General features: G+C 35.1%; 1 protein-coding gene across 5 annotated transcripts in view; it reads left to right on the top strand.

Annotated features, from left to right (window-relative positions):
- The window catches only part of TMEM196 (transmembrane protein 196), a 54,586-nt gene extending 44,535 nt beyond the window's left edge, over positions 1 to 10,051 (top strand). For 3 of the 5 annotated variants that reach the window (XM_044766209.2, XM_070509919.1, XM_070509939.1), the window contains 3 exons: positions 3,155 to 3,409; positions 4,567 to 4,640; positions 7,337 to 10,051. In XM_044766209.2, the coding sequence (XP_044622144.1) occupies positions 3,155 to 3,409; positions 4,567 to 4,640; positions 7,337 to 7,343 (336 nt within the window). In that variant the 3' untranslated portion in view covers positions 7,344 to 10,051. The remainder of the gene's footprint in view (positions 1 to 3,154; positions 3,410 to 4,566; positions 4,641 to 7,336) is intronic. The other 2 variants (XM_014830637.3, XM_070509929.1) reach the window with 1 other exon arrangement.
- The last annotated feature ends 4,860 nt before the right edge of the window (positions 10,052 to 14,911 follow it).

Below are 14,911 nucleotides of genomic sequence, written 5' to 3'. Positions count from 1 at the left end.
AGAGTTGTCCAAGGTGAGTGATCTGAGGAGGCAAGGAATAGGAGGGTATTGCAGTTATTTTTATTTAACTCTTTTTTTCTAATCACATCTTTCTTTGTGAGAATATCTATTGTGACAGAAATGGTGAAGCCCCCATTGCTTTAGACATGCAAGATGCAATTTTTAAAAATTACATAAAGGGAAACCTTTGGATAAAAAACTTTTTGGAGGCTTACAATTTGCATTTATGATTCTCCCATCATTCTTTAGACATGGCCTTCATTCTTTGCACGCTTTCTTTTACCAAGACTCTTTATGGCTATATAGTAACAATTTCTTGGAACTTGGATGAAGCAAAGAAAGAGAAAGAGAGAGACAGAGACAGAGACAGAGAGAAAGGAAGCGAGAATGGAAGGAAGGAAAGAGAGAGGAAGGGAGGAGAAGAGGGCAGGGAGGAGAGGAGAGGGAGGCTTATAAACAACAGAAATTTCTTTCTCACAGTTCTGGAGGCTGGAAGTCCCAGATCAGAGTGCCAGCATGGTTGGATTCTGATAAGGCTCTCTTCTGGCTTACACATTTCTGGCTGTGTCTTCACATGGCAAAAGGGAGAAGAGAGCTCTCTGAAATCTCTTTTATAAGGGCACTGACCCCAGTCATGACGGCTCCACCCTCACGACCTAATTATCTCCCAAAGGTTCCACCTCCAAATACCATCATATTGGGGATTAGGCTTCAACATAGAATTTTGGAGAGACACAAACATTCAGTTCATAGCAGAAGAGGAGGGAAGGGATTTTTTTAAAAGACACTGGTCTCTTTTTGCTGTCTTTCTAACTCTCTTATAAATTATTTACAAATCGTAAGATCTGAACATTTTAGAAACCTCCATCCACTTTATCATCCTGTGCCATCTGAGGTTCCAATAGATGATATTTAGCTATCAAGGGGTTCTGCACCCTTCGATCAAATTGTGTGAAGATTTCTCCACTCCAAAAATCTCTGCAGTCTAGAATCTCCAGTCTGGTGAGATTTGAAAACAGTATATGGTTATAAACTTGGGTACAAATTTTAACATTTTAATTCCCAGGTAAGAATGTTCTGTCTGCATATGTTAATAAATTGTCATGCTTTTAAGACGTAATGAGAATACCATCAGGAGAGATATCTGTTTTCCTGTAATATTCAATTAAATTTGTCATTTATTTTCTTAATTAACAGTAATTCATTATTTGAAGGCTGGAATGTAACATCTTTCCATATTTTCAGAGAATGAATAAATACCAAAATATATTCCCAAGGAACTGCATGCCATGTGAATATACTTTAGAAAGAAATATAACTGGTTAATTGTATTTGAAATTGAGAGCTGTAAGTTCCCACTTGGGATGATTCAATTATTTGGTAATTGATATTCAGTATTATATTAATCAACTATAAAATTTATCCTAATCCATCACTGGGTTTTCAATCTTGGTGATAAGTACTATGAGACATTCACAGTAAGGAATGCTGATTAAGTTAGAGAAATAAAACTAACTACTTGTGCTTCTTTCTGCTTGTCATGCTATTTCGTTGTGCTGTTTCATACATCCATGGCCTTACTCTTCACTGGGAACTGCGTGCCCTTAGCTTGGATGACGTGTTTTCAAGGAAACCTTGTCTGAAACTTGTGGTTGGGCTAAATTCCCCTTCTCCCTACTCTGAAGGCAACCCATTTACCCTTCTTTTTTAATATTTGCCATGTCATGTTGGAATGTTGTAACTTCTCTCACGCAAGACTGCAATGTACTCAAAGGGAATAACTATGAGCTATTGTTTTTCGTAATGCCAACTGCTGCCTCACTCAGGGCTTAACAGATGCTAGGTGCTCAATAAGCACTTGATAAACTCAGCTAACTGTCAGCAACAAATAATACCTGATAATGTACAATTAAATGCTGAAGTTATATAGCTGCTTGTTCTGTAGAATTATGGGAAAGGAGGAGATCAGTAAAGTCTAGGAAGGCTTTCTGAGGAAGTTAGGACTAGATTTGGGCCTTACATCTAGGAGTCCAAGAAAGAAGCAAAATAATTTCCAGGAGATGAAAAATATCATTGCAGTGGGAATGAACAAGCTATACTGATGGACAAGAGAGGTGACTGGAATAGAGACTGTGTTCCAGAGAAAAATAGAAATAAGGTTGAATAATTAAGTTAGTATCATGAGATGCTAGTATTATGAGAGCCCATAGGAGAATTTAGTATCATGAGATCCCATAGAAGAATTTAGACTAGATGCAACTACAAAATAAAATTATTAAAGCTATTGGAATATTCAATTAAATTTATTAAATATTCACAGAATATTAACTATGCAGAAAGCATTGTGCTTGTTTCAGCCAAGGATCTTAGGATATTTAGGTTGAATAAAATGTCCCGTTCTATTGATAGAGACCTAGAGCAAACCAATAGGAACAAAAGGAAAGCAACATTTGGTGTTTCTCCAAAACAACCAACCAAACAGTATTTTTGGAATATCTCTTGTGTATTTGTCATTGTGGTGCCACTGAGTAACAAAAGATCTGTAAGATAAAGGGCCAGTTTGTAGGGAGTTCCTAAACTATCTGTGGGGGAAGTAGATACACACATAATAAAATTCTTATGAATGAAAACAGCAGTTAACTAATTCCCTAAGCTCACACAGCCAGAGAAATATAAAGATTTGAGGCTCAGTGGAACTAATAACAATTCAATGAGAAGGTATTTAGACATTTTGGGAGGATTCACATAGTGAACTGGATTTGGAGACAGAAAATCTGGATTCAGTGCCTAAATTTAAGTGTTATCTGCTCACCATTCATTTTCCAAAATGTGTATTACTATCTCTCTCAGAGGATTACTGGCTGGGGTAAGTGAGATGAAGACAAATTTTCTTACTTCAGAGTTATTATAAGCTGTATCCCTAGCTTTTATATAGTTAGCTATTAATTCCCGAAACACTATGGTCTGTGTCCTCTCCATTGAGTCAGATTGCATAGAATCTTGGTGAAAGGATAGCTCCTGTCCTTTAGGAAGCATCACATGCATCTTCTCTTTATTGTAGTTCTGCCATCCTTGACTTGCAGCAGGACAGTGCGCTGTGTTGGGGTCAACTTTGCTTCCTAAACTTTAACGCCTTCTTTCTTTTTCCTATCAGATGATCCTCTTTTCTGCCTGCTGCATCTGTGGACTCATTGGGGGCATCCTGAATTTTCAATTCCTTCGGGCAGTGACAAAGAAGACCTCTTCCCTCTATCCTCTGCATCTTGCCTCCATGTCTCTTGCGTGCATTGGGATCGGGGGCTGCACCCTCTCTTCATGGCTCACTTGTCGACTAGCCAGCTATGAACAGAGGAGGATGTTCTCAGAAAGGGAGCATTCGCTGCATCACTCTCATGAAATGGCCGAGAAAGTGAGTTTTGTACCTTTTCCTCTCACTGCTATCCTGTGATGAAGATGACAGTCAAATCTAGGTGAATCAATTTGCAGCTTTAGATGAGAATTTAAGGAACTGGATTTTATAAAAGTTTGGTCCTATTAGGCTAAGAATAGGAATTTATTATTTTTTTCTCTGCAATTCTAGATACACCTATTTTCAACATGATTTTGTAATCTATCTGTACAAAACACAGTTCCTAAAATAGCATTTCATGAAATATTGAATGCCTTATAAATATGGATTTCATGCATTGTACTAAGGAAAAACACATAAACTAAATACACACTCAACTCAGTAATGCCAGTTTTAGAAATCGGATGAATTCCCCTTTCTAGCTCACCCCTTATGCTTGTAAGTAGATGCATTTGATTATGTAAATTGAATTTTCAAACATAAAGGGGCCTTTTAATAAGGCAACAAAAAAGCCTTGCTTATCAGTGCAGATATTACAATCCACATAAAGCTTCATTTAATTCTCATCTAAACTTCATGCATCTTTGGGTAGCTTTGCCTGTATTTTAAATAATGTTCCTTGCATAATTGTTTCATGAAGCCCGTTCAAACAGGAAGTTACATTTTTTGCATAAAAGGACAAATGACATAGTGGGCTGTCTGTGTTTCTACTACATTTTGCACATATTTCTTAATTCAGTTCCTGCTTCTGGATCTGTTAAGGAAAGATAAAATATCTGTAAAATAAACTCACTAAGATACGAACCACATCATATTTTACTTGATATCATGGAAATAGAACTGCTTAACCACAGAATAAAAGAAGGAGTACCAGGAGTTACTACTGAGTATTTCTTTATGTTATTTTGAAAAAAAATATTCTGTAGTTTTATGTGTTTGCATTTCATATACAATATACATTCAAATAAGGAGAGTAGCTGCTCTTAAATTGTTCCAAGAAAGCAATTTTAAACAGATCTACATGTGTCTTTCAAAAAAAAGAGTTAACAGTACAAAAAGCAGGACTGGTTATTTAAAGAAATGGGTTGTTAAAAATAGATTATCATTGTATAATTGGGTAGTGGCTCTTCTGTGTTCTATTTTTATATTAGTGTAATTTAGTTTTCTGTATATATGTTTGTGCAATATTTATTGTATGATTGTTATATTTATATTAGAGATTGAGGGCTATTGAAATAACCGACTTGCCCAGCTGCCCGGTGGTGCCCCCGACACCCGAGTTACCTACAAGGTACGCTGATTTCTAGGGAGTTACCATGTTGTAATGTCACTGCAGGAAGCACTGCCTCTTGTAGGAAGCCATGATGCCAGCAGATCAGTCTGGACTGATGCTGTGATGTTGCTCCTCAAAGTATAACTTTCATGAGAACTGCTTTGAGGACCTGACATAAACCTACATGGCAGTCTTGCAGCTTGAAAGTTGGTTGAGTATTTAAAATATTCAGCCTCCCTGTAAGCATCCAAACACACTTCTGCTTGGATGATTCATGACTCCTTTAATCTCTGCTACATCATGGTTCTGACTCAGTATCATCATTCACAGACCAGAATTTTGTTTTTAATAATAGATGTGTCTGACAAAGAGAAACTGTGTATCTGCCTCATGCCAAAATTGCATGAGCAGATAACCTAGATTTGACACTAATACAGTAAAAATTCTGTATGAAAGCTTTCTCCTTGTAAAACATCTAATGTGATACATCAAACTTTTTCCCATATTTTGGATTGCTGAAAATAAATAGTTGCCATTCTTGCTTTGGTTAAACAATATAACTGGAAATATAGAAAGTCACATAGATACTATGGCCCAATTGCAGAAAGTATATCCATTTGCAAATAGTCACATTTGGTCCTGCTCAAATTTAGAGTATAATCTTGTTAAATTGGACATACCTATTTGCAAACAACCTGAAGATATTCATCCATTTAAAAACTAATTTTCACTGTTTTTCCTATCAGTGATTTTACTGTGTCCATGTTAAGATGCATTTAATTAGGAAAATTCTTGTGTAAGATTTTTAAAAACTGGATTTTTTCTTAATCCTGCAATAAAAGATTATACATTAAATTAGCTTTTTATGTTTTTTAAGGTACTTTTTGAATGCAAAGTCATTTTAGAGGAAGAAAAGGTACCCAAGAATCTTACTTCTATAAATTCATAAGGAAAATGTGTTTTTGTCCCAGTAGAAAGAATAGAAAAATATGTATGAGTAAATCTTGTTAAAGATCATTGTGGAGGGATCATTTATACTCATCTTTCCACCAACAGTGAGCTTTTGAATGAAGCCTCAAATCAGGTTCTTCTCCATAAACTTAACCTCAGCCCAATAACCCCAATGTTTTCAGACCAACTTTTACCACATATATCTCTAGCAGAGCCAGCATCTCAATTACACTGAACCACACCAGACCATAAAGGCAGGCTGCTGGCTCCAAATGTTCTTCTCCAGCTTCTGTCAGAGCCATTACCCCAAAGGGGTTTGAGTTTTAAGTCTTTCCTTCTGGTAATTTCTCAGCACCTTACTAGGGGAGATATCACATATACCCAGGTACAAAACAACACCCCAGGACCTGGAAGGGGCCAGGCACTTTGCGTGGAGAGACGGGTCTGAATGTGAGAGTAGGAAAGATTTCCAATGCATATTATCTCCTTTCTCAGAATTTTCTTGGAAGAAATTCTACCCTATCTCCTAAAAGACTACAAAGTTTTCAAAAGCGAAGTTGGAAAACCAGGCCAATTCCTACTTTCTAGTCCCTCATTGATCCTCCTAAGCAACTTTCAATACCACCCAACACAAGAAGCAAGTATCTTTATTCTATTTTATATCCTGTATTGAATTTTCAAAGAGAAGAGAGAAAAATGAGGCATGGATTCCTTTTCACCTTTCAAATAAATACTTGGAAGAATTTCTAAAGTTTACAAAAGCAAACATATTAGTTTTTAATTTTTAATTTACCCACACAGATATTAGATATAAACTGATAGGCTGGAGACAATTGAGAAAATAACTTTCATTTGAATTTCCTTTAATATATTTTTGCAAATAGGCTTGTTCAAGTGTGGAAAGATGTTGTCATCTATTTTCAGATAGTTTTGCCTAAATATTACTTATAATATGGTGCACTAACCATTACAAACGTGAATGGGCCTCACATCTCACTACCTTTAATCATGTAGAGAAGAGTTTAATGTTTAATGAAACATGAACTCAAAGCATCTAAATTGTTCTTAAATTAAGGTATTTTCTATAATTGCAAATGGAATTTTTATGTTAGTTTTATATTTTTTATATCTAAATTATCATTGCCTTCCCATGAGTTTTCCTTATCAACTTCTTAGTAATTGATACCTTAAAAAACACATTAAGAGGTTTTACTATTGGTGTTTTTACTGTATGAGTGATAGTGTCATGAAAAGTCTTCCCACTGTGCTTTATCAGTGATCCACAGTTAGAAATAAGCAGTGATCCCCTTGGGCCTTTTTCAGTTCTTTGCAAAAAGGCCACACTTTTTTCTACAGAATAAAGATAACCCCTAGAATCTGTCGGCACTTTGTTGACAGGTTCAGCAGAGGAGCCTATGCAATGGGAAAAATGTGGGCATTTAATCATCTTCTTCTTTCTAGGTGAGGTCTTTCCAAAATAGAGTTGAGGAACGAAAGGGGAGACTCAGGGGACTGGGGACAGATTGAATTGTTTTTGTGAATAGAAGACTTCGGTCTAACAGACTGTCACTTCAGCCTTTTCATGTGCTCCAAGATGCCATGAAATTTCATTTCCTCAAGCACAACTGTATCAATCCTTGTTCTTCCCCAAAACTCAGCAAGTTTTTCAATGGCTTGAAATTTCTGCTTTGCAAACCCATTAACCAAATCAATGTCTTACTCTGAAAGTGAATTTTAATTAATTCATGTTATTTTCCTAACAGGAAATGACAGACAACATGAGCAACGGAGGACCACAACTGATATTTAATGGAAGAGTATAACCAATGTTTTAAAGAATGGAATATTTTTTAGGACTTTCACGACGCAAGGAAATACCAAAGGACTAGAAGATAAAATTAAAACAGTTCTTGCATTTGCTGTTGTCTCTCCTGAGCACCCACTAAAATTATTCTTCCTCGATTTGCCTCACTTATTTCTTCAGTTTTTTTTATTGGGTGAAGAACTTTCCAGAAATGTTCTAGTACAGTAATTTCAATAAACTTTCCAGATTATTCTAATGAAGACTTTCTAGGAAAAAATAAGAGGAATAGATGAAAAGAAAAATTCATATTCTACACAAACGCTATTTCACTAGCATGAGCATTAGATTTGCAATGACATATTTCATATAAGTAATTAAAAAGTGCAACTATTAAGAAACAACAATAACTTACTGATGTCTTTGTTTTGAAAGACGCTGGCTTCAAGAATGCCACAATTCAAAACCTCAGCAATGCCTTGTTGTAAAAACATTGTAATTATTTTCAACTTGTGAATGAGCTATATTTCATAATTTATTTGTAAACAACAAAAAACCTAAAGCATACAAAATAGGTTTTTTTAGAGAGAGAAAATACTAATCTGTATGATATTTTTGCATTTTTGCGCAAGAGTGAGAAGTTGTAAATGAATATCATTTAAGGAAAACAAATGTTTTAATCATGCTGTGCAGATTGATCTGCATGCTCACGAATGAGCCTAAGAATTAAATAAAGTATGCGTGTGTGTATGTGTGCATATATATACTGTAAATATAGAAAATATATATAGCATATATTTGTAGCATTCATGAATGTAAATAGGTAGTAGAAAAGAAATTGTGATGCTGCGGCGTATTATTAAGATTCTATTCCCATAGAGATGGGAAAGCTGTTGTTCAAGGCTTTTCTATGTCCACAAAATCACATATTTAATTTCTACTAAACTTGTTCATTTTTATTCTTTTGTTATGTCTGCTGTGTGTAAATGGCATTGTGGCTGATATTCACGGAGTTGAGTGACCTGAATAATGTAATATGAAGACAGATTACTTAACTATTTGGTTATTTTACCATTATTATGGTATTTATGTAATAACAATTATTGAGATTAATTTATAAACATAACTTTAAATCACATACTTCCACTTTTATAAGTATAGACATAATGACTTGTGATTATTCATGATATTTATATTTCAAACACTTTACAGCCCAATTAAGTTATAAAAAGGACAGATGCTCAAAAGATGAAGTTACAATTAGGTTTGCTGGAATTTAATTTAGGTTTTTTGCTTTGTTTGTTTATAATACAGACAGACAGTTTTTAAGAACACATATATCCAAAGAACGCAAAAGAGTTCTCTGTAGAAGGAAATAAAAAGATGGGCTTACATTTACACAGCTGGAGTCAATCCTTATCTTCCATAATGAAATGTTAAAATAGCAACCTACAACAATACATGTAGGCAAGAAAATATTTATGAGGATATAACCTCTGGAAACAGAAAAAGAACTCTAAAATTTTTAAATATATAACTCTCACTGTATTGTATACTTTTATTTTTTCCCCAAAGGTAATCAATTTTCAAGTCATTTTTTATGAGTTACTTATTGAACCATACTCATATTGAACATATTCAGTATGAGAACGTTATAATTTAGAAGCAAGATATGGGTTTTAATTGTGCTAACAAAATAACAATAATTCCAGATAATGGAAATCTGAAGGTCTTTTAGTTTTAGAGCATCATGATCACCACCAACCCTATTTAAATCAGCTCATTAAAAAATTCTGGCTGCAATAACTGGACTGTGGTTGTTTGGTGCAGTTTTTGAAGTCTCCCAGCTCAGATGAATAACTTCATTATCCAATAGATTGCAGAAGTTGCCCATAAATGCAACCTCAAATAATGAATCAGCATCATCACTGTTCATTTGATGCCACAAGCAGGAATGATCTCCATCACTGAAAATCTAAACTATATAATGAAGATATTTTGGGTGTATATGGTTCTACTGAGTTTACGCAAGGGTGTAGTTTTGTACTGAAAGAGTAACCACCTACTCTAATTTTAGGTGGCCTTTCTTTGTAAACATGTTTGTACAATACAGAGTTATAATACATCAGTAAGATGTTTTAATGACTTTTGAAATAATTTATGAAATCACCCATTAAGGATGAATGTAGGCATATCATTGCTTTGGCATAGAGTTAAGAAAAGATGCAATCAACACAATTAGCCAAATAGTCTACAATGTATTTAACTAAGTATAGATATATCTTTAAATGTAATTATTTTATCCAAATACTTTCAGGGCTCAGTTATTTAGAGTGATTTATTTGGGACGTGTAGTGATTCTTTTTGAGGTAAGTAGGGGAAGTTAGGAAGACATTGTTCAAGTACTTGAAAATTTAATTTTCATAATACGTTGAACTATGAACTAGAATATTTTAAGTGATTACATTACAGTTTTAGTATGAGCCTATCTTGAGGAAAAAGTAATGTGATACTAAATTAGAAAAATATGTGACACTAGTGTGGTGGCGTGCTGTAGAGACTAGCTACAAAAAGGTGCAGTTATTATAAGCATAAAAGAATAAAAGTGGACTCTGGAAATTTTTAAACATGTGTGTGTGTGTGGACCCACCCACACACACACACACACACACACACATATATACAATTGTTTAGAAGTGAAACATGGTATGATGATTTCTATTGATATGTCTATGTAATAAAATGGTGTGTTTTGAAACTGCATATGGTGTGAGCTTTCTTTTCATCATAGTACAAAAAGTAGTGTCCCCCAATAGCTAGATGAATACATGTGCTGTTCTGAGATTGGCAGGGGACAGGACGTTGTGAACAAGGAGGCAGAGATAGTCCCAGCCAGAGGATATGGAATTAAGAAAGGGTATTACTTGAGATATAAAAGATTAAAGCATGTTCAAATGTAGAGAGGGAGTAGTTGAAGATACAGGACAAAATGAGCATAATAAGAAAGTGAGGTCCCTGAGGAGGCGGGGGAAATAAGATACAGATCATAGGAGACAAAATTAACTATAGATAGGACTGAGATAGGACTCACAAATGAATCCACAATGTTTAGGGAACTCTGCTCGCCTATTTGGGTTTACCAAATTAGTTGCTACTGGCATTTGAGATGGACAATAATTCATTGTGCAGACTGTCCTATGCATTTCAGGCCATTAAGCATCTTTGGTCTCCACCAACTAAATGCCAGGAGGACACCCCAGGTATGGCAACCAAAAATGTCCTAACAAATTTTATCTGTCACTTTGGTAGGGAAGTATTGCCTCCTAATTTATAACCACTAAGGAAAACCCTTGAACATGATCCAGAGCAGCCAATGTGAATGCTACCCACAAGTGTAGACTTGAATTGCTCAGGGTCATAAACTCACTGTTCTAAGGTAAACCTATATTATCTGTACTATAGCCACTATCCTATCCATGTGTGATTATTTAAATTTAAGTATAAATCAATTAAAATCAAATATTCAGTTTCTCAGTTGAACTAGACACATTCCAAGTGCTAGCCACATATGGACAAATGTTAAAGAATATTTCTATCATCTCAGAAAGTCCTATTGGACAATGCTAGTCAAAAACACATAGACGGGAACTATTCCTAACCCCTAGTTCTTACACAGTCAACCAATTACCATTATAATAGAATGTATGAAAAGAGTTGGTAAATGCTCCATGGAATTTGAAGTTGATGGATCAGTTAAACCCATGGACTAAGCAAAACTAGCAAAAATACAGTGTAGGCCAAACCTTTAATAAAATTGAGAAGTTGCTTTAGAGATTCATGTTTAAAAAGATTCTTTTCATAGAAAGAGTCCACTAAATCACTATATATTTTATGTTTGACAGGTAAAATGAGATGTTGTATAATTCCTATTTTTGAAGAAATTTACTCAGAATATTACCACGCATCAATGAAAAATTCTGCATTTCTAGTTCTTGGGAAGGTGAGAACAATATGCTCCCCTCCACTATTTTCACTGACTTAGCTCGAAGTGGCATGTTTAGAAATCTTGTGTCTAAAAATTATTTAGCAAACACGCTTCAAAAACTTAGAGAGAGCATCTCAAGTACCATTTGGTTAGAACAGTTTCCAAATAAAGTTTCAGAACTTGGCATTACTTCATTCTTTTCGCCCTTAAATCATTTTTCTGAAAACGTATGTAATATTTCTTACTCAAAGTATATGACAGCCAAGAAAATCAATTGTTCCAAATCCATAAATCACAGGTTGTCAGTTATTCATAGCAGAGAAAACCAATTCAGAAATTGCTGGAAATGTGGATGCCTACTAAAATTATACAAAAGGATATCTTTTTTACTCTTTTTGCCAAGAAAATTGTTTACTGAATATAAAAGTCTTTTACTAGGAATGTATTTCTAAGGAATATATTGTAAAAAGTCAAACTCTAGATCTGAAAAAGTTTATTCCAATATCTTAATAGTTCAATATTATCTACATCAACTAATTATAGGCAGATACACTTCATTTTATTGGAAATGTTTAAGAACTAGGATCCATCTTCACTGTCCTTCATATGAACTAGGGACTATTTATTTCAAAGTTTCTCCGTCATTAACACAAAGGCTATACTTCTTTGGTCACACTATATATTGCAAGCTCTACCCCAAAAGCCAAAATGTGTTGCGTTACTGAAAATTGCCAGAGAGACTCTAGAACTCAGCTGAAGCTTCACAGAAAAACCTTAAATCTTGTCAAATTTGCATCAAGTCTTTTATTAACCATGAGGAATCAAGACTCATGACTGCTCCTTGTTATTAATCAGTCAGGATACTGGTCCCTACCTACCTAAGACAGAGGTCCTCAAACATCATTCCACAACATCCAGAGGGAGGGCTAGAAGAAATCCTGTGGGATTTCCTCCAAGGTCATTGCCCAGGAAGGAAAAGCTGAAGATTCCTTTGTGGCAACTCTACCAGCCAACACTGTCCCTCATTATAAGTAAGCCAAGGAAAGAGGCAACACCCAATCTTATTCACATAAACGTACTCAAGGACCCTAAGCTGTCTAGATGTCCACCGTCCTCATTACTATCCAAAAAGTCTTTTGAGATCTAGACTTCTCTGTCTTTCAGTCTTTTAAGTATATTAATACTTTTACATCAATCTCCGAGAAAAATAAAATAAACTAAAGGTTCTACGTCCTTCAGAATAAAAAGAATTGTTGGAGAGAATGTCAAGTTTCCGTCATAGAGTAAGTGATAGTAATATTAGTCTATTGCTATCTTTCAGCAAACAGGATGGCAGTGCAGGAGGTAAAAGACAACCATTTATCAAGTGCTATTATAATGTACATTGTCTATAAATGTGACTATTCCTTTGTCATATTAATATCATTTATTTAATATGAAATAAGAAAAAAGGGGGAAGACATCAGTATTTCAGCTGAAAGGTGAGGTCATTTCTGTCTGTACCCATGAATCTTAAAGCCATTCAATCAAATCATATAACTTATATACACTTAAGTCTGTTAAACAAACCACAGCTCCATCCCACATCAACCACTCGCCTTTTCTTGTTCTGCTTCTTCTAATTTCAAATCCAAATTTCTGGTTCTGTGGTGCTGCCTTGATTTCAGTTTTTGGCCCCTCTGTTTGAACCTGAGACCTCATCTCTCTAGTTGTCAAGCTTTGATGGCTACAGTCACTCACTCCACTCTAGACACTCAGGATTGTTTAACAGGACTCACTACTCCTGGGCCAGTCAGTGAAATTCAGCCTTGGCCACTGAGCCAGCAACAGCGAGTGACAGTAGAAGTTTCAACAATGTTAGTCACCTGGCAAACAGGCATGTACTCAAATTGGAAACAGGAATTCAAAGGAAGGATCTCAGATAACTAAATATAAAATGTGAGTTCCCTATAACTTGAATGTAGGAAGGTTGGAAAATCTAGGAGGTCATCGGAGACAGGGAGCTATAAGTGAGAAACTGAGGCAAGATCATTTTTTCCCTGGGCTTCATAACGGGATTGGATCAGTAAGCTGTAGAGAAAACTACTTTTGTCATGACCAAATTCTGCCTTTGTATGTCACATATGTTCATTTCTTGTAGTATCTGTGTTTTTCTTCTTTTAAATTTCTAGTTTAGCCTACTCACCTATGCCAAAGAACATCAGAGGAAGAGGTTTTATTCAAGCAGAGCTAACACTGTCAGTACCACTGTAAAGCTGATATGGTGCCTGACAGCAGGAATCACAAGAAAGTGAGACACGAGGGGAGTTACTTTCATTTGGTCATTGGTCCTCCTCACAGAGAAATACCCTGTTCAGCGTGAATCTTGGAGTCTCAGATTTTTATTTTACTAACAAATGTGGCTTTTATGTAGTGTCTTCCCTTGTAAAGTTCTGCGTGCTGTTTTGTTCTTTCACAACTGGGAAAGTCTACTTTGCCACTGGATAAAGATAAATTCAATATTGTAATAATTTCCGAAGCATAGAAGTATTAAGAACACCCCGTGGCCTTAAGAGGGAGTCTAGAATATGATTCATTAATATGTATTTTCTTTAATGACTCTAGTCATTAAAGTCATTAAATTTCTAATTGCATACCAAAATACACCATGTCTAATTTCATTTTTATTTACTTTTCGCCCTCAAATTTTTCATACTATGTCCTTTGGAATATATTTAATGTTAAGGATCTGTGAGTTCACACCCACACAAACTCTGCAGCCAGTATGTAGTTTATTAAGCTATAGCTTTAAAGTAATAGTCAAAAAATAGAAAAGGAAACAGTTTTCTTATTTTGTTCTGCAGTGAGCAAAAGACAGATGGAAGTAAACGAGAATTTCCATAGGTACCCTTGCAAGCACTGTGTTTAATTTTACTGGCTAGATTTCTTGGATTTGAAAACCTTGAAAGAGGGGTGTTGAAACTCTGTTGCAGTAAGTTCTAATTGGGAAAAAAATAGGACCTTAAAAGAAATACTGACCCTAGTTTTCATAAAAGGACAGTAAATTACATAAAGATGGCATCATATCCTCAGAGTGGTCCCACCCCTTTCTGATGCCTTCTTTATTGCTTCCCAACCAGCCTCAGTGCTCACAGCTAGATGCACACGTGCCCATACACAAACACATCTCCAAAATTAATTTTATTATTTAAGCCAATCCTTCTTAACTAGAATCTTTCATCCAAAAGGGCTACATAGTTGCCTTCCTGGTAAGGAGTGAGAGATACCTAGAGAGATATCTAGATTGACAGATCCTTGCAATCTCAGGTAGGTGGGGCTAAGAAATTGGTATGATTTTATGTAAGTCCATATTTTAAAGTTTAAGGTTAAATATGTATATATTTATCTATATATCTATACTAATAAATAACTATATATAGAGAGAGAGAATTCTAACACACACATTCTTAGGGAATATTCAGAACATCTAAACTATGGCCAAGAAACAAAATCCAAGCATAGAGATCCAGCTGTTTCAACCTTATTATGTCTGATTATTACAAAAGTGAGAAA

Source organism: Equus asinus, chromosome 1 (assembly GCF_041296235.1).
Source record: "Equus asinus isolate D_3611 breed Donkey chromosome 1, EquAss-T2T_v2, whole genome shotgun sequence".
NCBI classification, from domain to species: Eukaryota; Metazoa; Chordata; class Mammalia; order Perissodactyla; family Equidae; genus Equus; species Equus asinus.
Note: the sequence above shows the minus strand (reverse complement) of the source record. Positions and strands in the feature narration are given on the sequence as shown.